The 12,253-nt window shown below is 36.6% G+C and overlaps 1 protein-coding gene across 1 annotated transcript in view; it reads right to left on the bottom strand.

Annotated features, from left to right (window-relative positions):
* The window catches only part of OSBPL10 (oxysterol binding protein like 10), a 114,321-nt gene that overhangs the window by 77,895 nt on the left and 24,173 nt on the right, over positions 1 to 12,253 (bottom strand). Inside the window, exons 2-3 of the mRNA XM_040077556.2 lie at positions 4,964 to 5,145; positions 3,145 to 3,224 (exon numbers count right to left, since the gene is read on the bottom strand). Coding sequence (XP_039933490.1) covers positions 3,145 to 3,224; positions 4,964 to 5,145 — 262 coding nt within the window. The remainder of the gene's footprint in view (positions 1 to 3,144; positions 3,225 to 4,963; positions 5,146 to 12,253) is intronic.

Below are 12,253 nucleotides of genomic sequence, written 5' to 3'. Positions count from 1 at the left end.
CAAATCACATCGTGACAGTCCTATCAATGGTATTCTAACAAAACCCAAAAATACAGATTTTTGTGAAGTCCTCGATTCTGCAAAAGTCAGTCAAACGTATACCCATCTCTGTGTCATTACAGACCTTTCTATGTAATTCCAGACCCTAAACTAAACATAAAAGAAACAGTAAGGTGGCTAAAAATAGCAGAATGCTCTTTTATGTAGATTTAAATATTTTAAAGAGCATGTTTCCACTCCCATGCTAATAATCATTTAGCGTAAAGTACCATCATCCACAAGTAAAAAAAATCACAAAGAAATGAAGCAGTTCTTGCTTCTCTTACTTCCTACCAGGCAGTGGATATGAAGTAAGAAACTTTGAGGGAAGGAAAAAAAAAAAGAAAAAAAAGCACTTCTATAATTTCTATAATCTAGTTTCCGGAATTTCTGTGAAGGATTGCTACCTTGTATACAATATCTGATCTTCAAAGTCTAATTATTGTAGTATTCATGCTTTTGATCCCTTCCTTTTATAAAGAAAAGCAGAGAGAAGTTTTAAAAATTACTTGTAGATGAAATTCAAGTTAGCACTATATGCAATGCTAAAGCCAGGTAAAATATGCTTCTCAGTTAATACTCTACTACTGAGAAGATAGGAGGGGGAAAAGCAAAAAATCCTATTAAAAATAAGAGATAAATCTTGTCACAAGAAAGCTTTATTGGAACAGGTAAGCACAAAATTGCTTCAAGTACAGTCCACTTCTGGAGTAAGAAGTAGAGTCATCAGTGGTCTCAGCTGAAGCACATAAATTCCCGACATTTTATTTTCTTGATTGTTAACTTTAAAAATACAGAAGACAGATATTCTCTATTTGCTCCATGGCTTACAAAAGCAGAGAATTAAAAGTGCTTCACTAACAAACATTTCAAGTGAAAAGTGACCTAGCCTGATTTGTAACACGAAACTAAGAAAAATAGTTTTCTTCAGCATTTCTATTTTACACTCAACAGATTCAAGCTAATTAAAACATATCTATTCCAAAATACACCTATACTCCAACTTCCTGTGCCAAGTTTCTGTAACTCATCAGTCTTTAAGAAAAATGCAAGAACCCTCTTCCTACTATCTGAAATACTCTTTCATTTAGTTCCTCTGCTACATATGTCCACCACCCCTCAGGTAAGGAAATCCTTTATTTTCTTGCACAATGAGCATGGGAACCAGGAGCATTGGTCACTATGCAAGAATACAACTAGTCCAGTAAGACGCTCCCCATTCTAAAACATTCCTGTTTCTAAAATTTGTGCCTTAGGTCTTCTGTGACAGAAACTGTCTTTGTATTTACTAGCCTCGCCTCCCACTCATTTAGTCGAGACTTTCTAATAAAATCTTGCTTTTCAAACACTTTTCAAATCTATAAACAGTTTTGGCATCCAAAGCATCCCAAAATATTCTCCACTTTCTATTCATGTCCTTTTGAGGGTTTTTTTTTTAAGGGTTTTTTTTTAGGTTTTTGTTTTGTCTGCTTTCAACTCCTTTCTTTGAGGCTCCCCATACCAATATTATTATTAACAGCTAGCAAATACTTCATGTTCAGCCACTGCAGAGCACTTACTATACTGATTTTCCCTTTCCATTGTCATCACCAGAAAAAAGACTACAATGAAGACAAATTCCATCACACGGAGTTCATCCTGTACAGAAGAATAACAAATGTGAGGAAAAGTATTTCATTTTCCCCACTCCAGCACTTCATTTCAAAAATGGAAGGGGACTAATAAAAGTATTCATTACAAGTATTTGACAGAGTTAGAGCAGTCTAGGTATTAGCCCTTTTTTTTTTCCCTGATAATTTCAAAAATTTTGTTTGCTTTCTTTGGACCACTACTGTTTATCTTCATTGTTGTAACACCGAGATTTTTCTCTTGACACACTAATTAATTCAGAACAAAATATGTAGATACTACTCCTGTAGAAGGAGCTTAACATGGAAAGGTAGTCTGAACAGAAATTATTACTAAGTGCAACAGTTTTTACCTAAGGAGAAAATATGATCCCAACTTCAGTTCCACAAGGATCAGCGTTAACTAAATTACTGCCATTCTAAATGAGATTTTGCTATTAAAATAGAATAATTTATCACAAGCAGGAAAAAAATTTAGAAAAAAAAAGTTTTAAGAAATACTATGAAAATTAATATAGTGTAGAAGCACAAGAACCAATATGCCACTGCACAAGTCTCCACTAACATATATACTGAACAGCAGTTTTACCACCTCATCACAGTTAAATTACAGATGCTAAATATTTAAATGCATTTATGAAGTGACCAGAAAACACACTGAGGAATAACTCCTTGATGGCAATTGAGTATAAAAAGCTGGCACCACGATCTAGCACAGGAGCTGCAAATGAACAGCAATTGTAAGAGTACCCTGTTTGAGTAGAGTTGCACTTTCTGAGTAATACTGGCCCACATCCATATACAAACTATATAGAATTCCAATGAGTACAAATTTTAAAAGTAATGAAATACTCAAGCTACTTAATTCTCCTTCAAAAAGGGTTTTATTGGTACCACAATTCAAGCCATTTTTACTTGGAGGTCAGAGACAGCCTCAACCCATCATTTTGCTATCATTCAAGTCTAAACACTTGGTCTTTTTACCTGCCCAAAATATTTAGCTGTTTGAGGACAAAAATTGTGGACAATTAGTTCAAAAGAGAAGTAAATAACATAAATCTTCATATGATGAGCTCTCTCCAATTTAGTAAAGAAGATGAAGAATGACTGCTGCTAACATCTATCTGGAGCTTCCTATAATAAAAGTCACTAAATTGTATAAAATTAAATAAAACTGTATTACTTAATACTTTTAAATACTAATCAGGACATAAAATGGTATTTATTAATAAATGTTTGATTCAGCCACTCAATTAACCATGCACTTCACCAATTCGTCATAAACAGGAAAATATTTATTCAGATCACCCAAACTGACAAGCCTGCTCCACTTAGTGACAAATGACAACTTGCTGCTTTTACTCAAAGCCCTCTAAACATCAACCCCCTAATTACAGCAGCCAATCATCCAGGCTATACTGCTCTTCACTTGCTCCATTTAAAACATAACAGTTACTTCTCACTCTTAATTATTTACCTTAGAATCACTTTCCTTGTGATGTTTGGCACAGGATCGAAGTTGAGTTATCCAGTATTGTTTCTCCTTTGCATCAGCAGCTAGAACAGAAACAAGAAAATGCAGGCTATCACACATAAATCAATCCTCCTTTTTGCACAAGAGGTGACTGAGCAGGGCTGAGGGGAAAAGATTAATTATTGATTAGGATGCAGTATAAATCCTAATTTATGCAACATAAGAACACTTCAGTTTTTCAGTGCAACACATCTAAACCTGTACTTAAGAGGCCAGTTGGAAAAAATAAGCTTATGAGTCTTCTTCATAGTTATCTCCTCCACATGTTAGTAAAAGCAAAACCACCTACCTCAAGAAGACATTTTTGTTCAAAATTTTTCATCCACTTTTGTTTTACTTGTCTGTGATGGACAAGGGCCACACCACAGTATTTAAATCCATAAAAGCTCTACACTCAGGTTGTCAATCAGCCACCAACAAGCTACCAGTTCCCCAGATACTTAAGCATGTCTCTTTTAATGGAGTTTAACTAAATCTCTCTCTAAACCCACGTTATTTATGTGCAACTTAAAGACACAGGAATAAAAATCACGATTTCTCCCCATGCATCTTTAAAAATCAGCTTTAAAAATTACTGAAGAGTTTATCTGCTATCAGATGGCTCCTGTGTAACATAGTGAGTCTGTTTAGGAGAGAGAGTATTTTTTCCCTAAACTACTACAGGATTCCTCATTAAAATGGCAATACAGAGTTGATAATTTCAGTAAATATTTTCTCTTACTTCCTCTGCTATTGAGTATCTTAATGGTAATTGACTCAGCATAAAAATTGTTTACTGTTTTTAATCAAATTCACAGACATTATTAAATTAAAAGCAGCATATTGTAAGCATTTGATAATTTCAAGTGATGGGAAAAGCATAAAGAAACAACAACTGTTCATGATTTCTAGCTGTGCAACTTTCAAAGCATTTTAACAAACTCTCCCTGGTTGCTTCTGAATTCAGTTCTGTGTAGGAAAGAGCAACACACTGTACCACAGGGGAGTCCTGCAAGCTCAGTCCCACTGGACAACTGACAAACTGTGGTCAGAATAAAACTAAGAATACTTCTGCATTATGTATATATTTTTTTTAATAACAGTTTATTTTTTTTATAAATTAGTTTGATTTGGAAGCATCATGATCAATCAACCATACTGAAAATACCTTAAAATCAGAACACTGCCTTTTTTCTGGTTTTTTTGTCTTCCCTTTTTGTAAATATTCCAAAGTATTCCTATATATCCTGTATTGTCTGTCTTGTACTTGAGAATTTGGAACAAGGGAAGGGAAAATTTTATATTACAGGTGCATTCAATTACTCCAAGACTGGTAAGAACATATTAGCAGCCTCTCACTGGCATTTTTCCCTTCTCTGACCCATCATTAGATTCACTACTGCACATTATCTGCAGGATGGTGGCAGGGAAGAACAGTACTAGAAAACAAATGTTATGCTGTTATATGACAGCAATGAAAACAGCTTTTTCTTCCTTTGGAATTTAAGATATAGCATTCAATCAAAATGCCACCGTGGCAGATTACAGAAGCCACTTAGAATTACCTTCCAGCCCTGAAAGTCTGTACATTGTAAAGTCACATGTACTTAACTCCAGATTACTCCACCATGTTTTAAAACATACTATGTAATAACAGAGCTGTATAGCCACTACCTTCTGACAGCACAGGGAAGTAAAAGAGAACTGAGACATGAAGAAACAGATGCAGAAGCAGGAGTGGAAGAGAAGACCAAGTCAGCTGTCCCTGTGAGCAGCACTGTACCTCTTAACTTGTACATCTCTCCATTAGCAGAGTAGACCACCAACATGTGTGGCACTTCATCACTGGGCGATATTATAGCTCCAGCTAAAGACAAGGCTCCTCGTGGCTTCGGGCTCTGGTTTTTAGTTTGTTCATTCATGAAATACTGCAGAATCCCCGTCTCAAAGTCCAGCACAAAATACCTGTTGAAGGAAATTACAAGCATATAGTATTTCCACAGAAGTTTTTCATGTATTTACCCAACAAAGGGCACAGATTGATCTTAAATCAAGATCGTAAATATATAAATGAGGTTAAAGTAATTTTTGTAATTACGATTTTATAAGGTATTGTTATTAGGCTTGGTTTTTCAGGGGTAGATGATTTATTCCTTTATTCCTAACACAAGCTGTTTCACAATAACCAACACCTAGGACTGAAAGACCATACAAACAAGAAATAAACTAACTAGGTTGCCCAAGTGCACTAAATGAAAGTGAAGGCATTTCAAAGTCGGTGTGTCAGCCTCAAGAGTTGAAAACATTTCTTTTTTTTCCATAAATAAACCCATCCTGCACAACAGCACAGATCCTAAATTCCATTTCCCTCTGAAAATCTCCTATGCTATTACACAGAACAATTTAACATTAACCCTTGACCACAAAGGCACAGACAGCAATCTCCTGGCTCACATGAAGGTCAGTCTACTACAACCCTCAACTAGAACAAAAATCACACAAATGCAGGCTACCCCCCTTAGCTGCTTCTAAAAAACCACCCCCAACAATCTGGCTAATCCCACTAACATGGACATTTGTAATACACACTATTCGTGACTACTCCTCTAAGGTAAGATTACCACAGGTCATATGAATTTGTGTACAGTATTTCAAAAATTACTGTGATTATTCGGACTTCTGTAGCTTTGTAGATCCCAAATTTGCTCAAGTTACCACATTTTGTCTTAGCTCTTTCACAATATCCCCATATGCAGAACATCTCTAACCTTTCCCATCACAGAACATTTCCAATGTTGTCCCCACAGCCTACAGTTATTGGTGGTGGTCTGCTCCTCTCTTTAGTCACACCAAATAAATCTGGACATGATGCAAGCAGTTATTGCCTATGACTTACAGAGTTTCAGACATTTTCCTTGCGACTCCTTCCTTTGCTGCAGTTACGCTTAACTCTGTACTGCCGCTGCCTTTGCATCAGAGCAAAGATCAAATTCTCTTTCAATTGTTACAGATTAACCCTGTCTCAAAGAATTTTAAGTTAGTGCATCACTACACCCTTCACTTGTGCCCTGACTCCATCTCCCATAAGCACTTCTGCATCCTTTCCCTCAAGAAACAAACAGAAAGCCTCCCTTTTGTAACCATGCAGCACATTGCTTCCCCTTCCCTCTACAGGTTATCTGGGACACAAAGAAGGACTAGAGGAATGGCAACCACAGCATCAATGGAAGTGTTAAAAAAACGGATGCCCTAAAAGGAAACTGCCAAAATTTCAGATTACCTTACTGACTTGCACCAGTTCATAATTCTCCTGTTGTGTTTGACTTTCAAATGATTTTACAATACTACTCTTCCATTTAAAGAGAATTTTTTCTCTCCAGGTTGCTTAGCAGGAGAAAATGCACTTAACTGCAGAGGAAAACATCAGAACTGGATTTCTTTTTCTTTTTCTTTTTTTTTTTTTTAAGTCAGACTTGCATATTTTGTAGTAAATTTTAGTGTTGCTCATACTCATTTTCCCAGATATTTTGGTAATACCTGTTACATACTCAAGAGAAAAAGCAGAGCGCTAGACAGAAGTGATGCCATGACCCTGAGAAAGTTATTCAGCAGCTTGACCCTACAGCTAATGTTTCTCCCCATCATCTCTGAGCTCAGCAAACAAGTCTAGACTTTATATGCAGTGATGTTCATTCCGAGTTTGTGCCATCCTCATTACAATTTCATTGTCCTTTCATTGTTCAGGCACAAATAATTTATTTCAGCCTTTGTTATTTGGCCATTTTTTAATCGATTACTACCTTGGAAATCACCATTGTGGTTACTTAAGTACAGCTCCACAATTAACAAAAGGAGGAATGACAGCTAGAGGAGAAAGAAATAAAGGAAGAAAAAAAGAAACAGTCAAGAAAAAGTCTCTTCTTCTCCTATTAAGACCAAAGGATTTGAGGAAAAAAGTTCCTCAGAGTCTATTAGAGCAGAATCTATTAAGTTACATAAACACTACGAGCACTTCAGCTCAGAAACTTCTGCGTGCTAGACCAGCAAAGCACTCCCAGAATGACTGTAAGCTCCACAAAAATGGGCTTTGCATTGGCTTAAAGCTACCCCAGGGAAGGAAACCAGCCATTCGAGTACAGAATATACCTTTACCAGCATAATGACATCAGACAGCAGTAACTTCTGCAAATTCCCAAACACAGAGACAGCATCCTTCCACATCCTTGTTATCACCGCTACAGTAGCAGTGTTAACTGAATTTCTAGCCAACCACAACCAATTGTGTACAGTCTCAGAAAAGTAGAACATCATCAATGGCCTTGTACCCTAGGTTCTTTGTGATGATGTCTTAGAAGCCTCTAAAAGCAAAGCAATGTTTCCAGTAGAAATCAAGCAGTAATTTTAAGAAAGAAAAAGGTAAGTAGTTCTTGAAAGCCGTCACATCACCCACAAGTATCCTGCCTTCTTTCTTGTCCCAAAAGAACCAGGAACTTTTCACAAGCATCTTGGCCATGACATTGTTCACATCACACAGAATCAAGCATTTCCTTTTCTAAGGTTATGGTTTGATGTGCAACTCCCCTCTTCACCTTTCACACAGTGGTATCACAGAAAAAGACAAGAATAAACTGCACAGACAAGGATAGCCTCACAAAAGAAGCGGGGAGATAACACACTTTGAAAACTGCTAAAAGGATAGAAAAAGCCAGGAGAAGGAATAAGGAATTAAATGTCAAATCAAGCAGTGCAAGGCTTCATACAAAGGAGGTGGAGGAGGGAGGAACACAAAGAGATAGGAAAAACAGGAGCAGCTTTCAAAAACATTTTCTCGCATCACAGACAAAATGATGACCCAGTTCAGACCATCACAGAAACACAGAAGAAATGAAGACCAGAGTCTTTCATTAACCAAGGATGGAAAAGCATTACACATACAAAGCAGAAGAGAAGAAAAGGGTACGTGTCCCATTTTAGAAGCGCTGTGCAGCTGAATCAAAAGGACAGAGAGCTTTCTTTTAACTTCTAAAAGTCATTTGTTCTGCCTACCAGGGAAATAACAGCACTAATCTCTCTACAACTGATTCATCTTGCCACCTCATCCTTATTTCTTTACTGGCCATGTTCACATTTACCCATGGCGTCATATTTCTGTAATTAAATCTCAGATACCAGTGATTAGAACAAATGCACTCTTTAGAAAATAGTCAGCCAGAAGGTAGCAGAGTCCAGTTGTGTCATACTTCTCATACAAAAAATCAGTGCTATAGAGAAACTGTGAAACAACTGTTACTGAAAGACACTTCCAAAAGACAGTTGGATTTTTCTGTTATTCTAAAGCCAGAATAACTTTTTTTTTTAATTAATAGTCTTTAAAAGACTCCATCTAGAGGTAAGGTATAAGATCACCACTTAAGCATATTTTAAGCAGTTTTAACTGCTTAAGCACAGTTCAAAATAGACATGCAAAATTACAGGCAAGAAAACACAGGCTATTTCACAAAAGAAAAGCTAATGAATTTCTCAGTTCAGATTCAAATCCACTGAGAGACTCAAACCTTCCTGATCCTCTGGTCCAGCTTCCCTGAAGCTCCTGGCATCCATCAGGATACTCCCCCTCTGTGATTCCTACCAAATGCAGAACCATTACCAACATTCACCACACTCTGCAAAGCTAATGTCTGACACTACCAGAACTGTCAGATTTTAAGTCACCCAGAAGTTTGTCAATATGGCCTGATGACAACTTATTTCTCTTTTACTTCCCATATTTCAAAATTAATGCCCTCTTTGCATAAATCCTAAGTCTTATAAATTCTACAACTGTCTTAGTTAAACACTTGTGTTTCACCATGCCTTTATCCAGTCACTCATTCATTCATAGTGATTAAAAAAAAAAATTAAAATGCCAAGCAGAACATGCATGATATGCTACAAAGTGTAACATGTTGCCTTCTGAATTCTTAGAAGGGAAGGGTCAAACACTGCAGTAATAAAGTATTTCGATTGGGTTTGCTTCCACTAATATGAGCATTTATTAGAGTAATAATTATAACACATTCATATAATTATATAGTATTACAATAATTTATTATTAGTTCCCTATTCAAGAAGAGTTTAAGAAAAAGCAATGACTATGCTTTAAAGAGTGATAAAATGCCGGTAGCATAGCAGGAGATTAAAGTGTTCTACCACTAGAGCCTGTCAACAAAATCCAGCAGCTTAACAGGTCTTCCATGAGAAAAATTGACATTTCAGCAGTATAACAGATTTGAGGCAATAAAGACTTTTTTTAAAAGATTTGTAAAGCCACTTATAAGTATCAGAAGCACATGATATGAACATTTCTCACATAATTTACTCACCTCACTGCATTTAAGAATTTTAATTTTCCCATTTCCATTCAAATTAACCATTTCCCATAATCTCCAGTTGAAATGAATACTTATGTAAATAAGTAATAAAAAATAAATCACATTTCTGTGTATTTCATCATTCAATTACACATCACATGATGCACTGCTCCTTGAAGCCATCACTTGGATGGAAATCTGCAGCGCACCCAAAATTATGCTCCCAACAGAAAAAGCACCTCAAAACAAGTTTCTCCTTTTCCTCCCTCATTCTGAACAGAACATCTCAGAAACCAATCATCTGAACCCATGTTTCCACTACTCTGTAATCCCAAGAAATTTTCAGTGTAGGACTGCTAAATCTTTCCATTGTGTAATGCATTCCTAGCAAGTTGAATACTCCTTACACCCTTCTTTCCCACTTAAGTCAGTTTTCTGGACCAGATTTTGTACAACTTCCAGTCTGAATCCACAATGGGACAGAGGGTTTTTATAGACATTTGCAGCTGGACAAGTACAGTCCCAGTCAAATCTTCAACGTTTGACTCCATCCTCTAGAACAACCTCAACTCTTCTGGAAAGCAGCATTGTATTAATTATGTCCTTGTGTTGGCATCCTACACTGGAGTCCATGCTTTATAGTTGGACTGTGTCTAATCCCAGACTTTATGTTTAAAATTGGTATGGATGTCCAAATACTGCACACTAGCACAGACAAATCCTTCTGACTGAAGACAAACATCTCCCAATTTTCCATAATTTCCAAACAATAAAAATGTTTTCATTATATTATGACCTAACACAGCAAGTACTTCTGGATGGAGAGGGATGCTGGGTTGTTTCTACAGCAGGCTAGCTTTGTTTCACCTTTTTGGGGATTTTTTTCCCCCCATCACCCAACGATGCATAGAGGAACTTTTCTTTCTAATACACCGCTTTAGGTCTTCTGCAGACATCTTTTCTTCTAAGCCAGTCTCACAATACATACTTTATGATCTGCTTTTTATTTTGCTTTAGCCATAAAAATGCAAATTGTTTAAGTCAAATACATTCATTTGAAACAGAACAGTATTCGCACAGATTTAAAACCCTGATAGCCAGCATCACCATCCCTACCACATTGGAATAGTAACAATTCATGTAGCTTCCCCTCTCAGACTGCTGAATTCATCATTCTAGACAATGTGACAAATACTATGCTCTACTCCACACTTCAGCACCAAATTAACTCAAAACCAGATGCAGCTCACAACAGAAGAATTTCACTACCTTCTCCTCCAACTACCGTTCCCAACATTTCTGAGTTTCCAAACACATTTTCCTTTTGCTCCATTCCAAACTCCCCCAGTCACTGCCAGTACATATTCTTCACTGATTCCAAAACCCTCTAAAGGAAGATTTTCAAGAATAAGGAATCAAACTATCCTGCAATTTTCTTCCTTTTTTTTAAGAAGTAGTTTTAAAATAGGTAAGAACTGTAGGGTAGAAAGTAAATTACTGTGCCAAAGGAAAGCAAAACTTATGGCTCTAGTAACTGAATGAGATGTCACAGAGAAATATTTCATTTTTAGGAAACTGTATCTTATTAGGACATCCTGAACACCACATTTATACAACAATTTTTTTTTCCCTTTTACCTTAAACCATAAAATAAATGGAACTATTCAAGCCAATAAAGATAAAGCATAGCACACACACATTCGACAGACAAGGACTTTATTATTAAAAATTATCTCCAAAGTTGTCGTTTAAAGACTGATGATCAGGAGAACATCCTCACATTTCAGTAACTCTTCCATCCTTTCTGCACTGAGGTTCCTCAATTTATCATTTTCTAACATAAGAAAGCATTAAGAACCACAGTATTCATTAAAAGCTTTACCGACTTTGAGCATCCCTGTATGAAAACTGAATTTTTAGAACAGTAATTTTTTAGTGTTATTGAATTCAGTCAAGATGAACTACAATTTGCTGGATACTTTTAGAAGTGTTCTGCATCTAAAATGCACTTAAGAAACAGAGGAAGTACTATCCACAGCTAACAGATAAACAGCTTGTTTTTGCTGACCAGGCCCTTCATGACTTTAACATCCACAGAATTCTCACACAAATAAAATATTAAGAGAAATCTCCCTCCCTGTCTTGTCAAGTGCCAACAAGCCCTCTTTATGAACCAGAATGTCACTTCCTTCTCAGTGAAGAAACAATTGCTACTGACCAGCTCATCAGGTCATCAACCTCTGCTTACAATGCCAATTATTTTCAACTGTCTGAACTTCTCTGCAGTGACAAATGGATATGTTGCCCAGATTTTATGGAAAAAGAGATTACAGTAAGGATAAACATAAAAAATTGCTTAGGGGTTCCTTTTTAGGAAAGAGGGAGGAAGAACAGGCCTAAAAGTAACGCCTTCCATTTGTACCCATCAAGCTTTGAATTCATAGAGAATTGTGGAGAAGTACATTCATCATACTAATCTATGCTTCAGTACAACATGGCCATGCTGAGGGACAGCAATCGCAACTTAGGGACAAACATAAACAAAAGGTCCATGGTTGAGTTTGATACCATTATGGACACCCATTGCTGGGCACCTACAGCCCATCACACTGGCTGGCTGCCCAATGCTACTTTGTGTCATTTAGTAATCCTTGCCGCCTTCCTTTTCCTTTTTTGTTCAGAATTCACTACTACTTAACAATTAAGCAGACTCAAATTTTTGT

Source organism: Hirundo rustica, chromosome 1 (genome assembly GCF_015227805.2).
Source record: "Hirundo rustica isolate bHirRus1 chromosome 1, bHirRus1.pri.v3, whole genome shotgun sequence".
Lineage (NCBI taxonomy): Eukaryota > Metazoa > Chordata > Aves > Passeriformes > Hirundinidae > Hirundo > Hirundo rustica.
The sequence above is the reverse complement of the archived record's forward strand: the minus strand, read 5'-3'. Positions and strand labels throughout refer to the sequence as shown.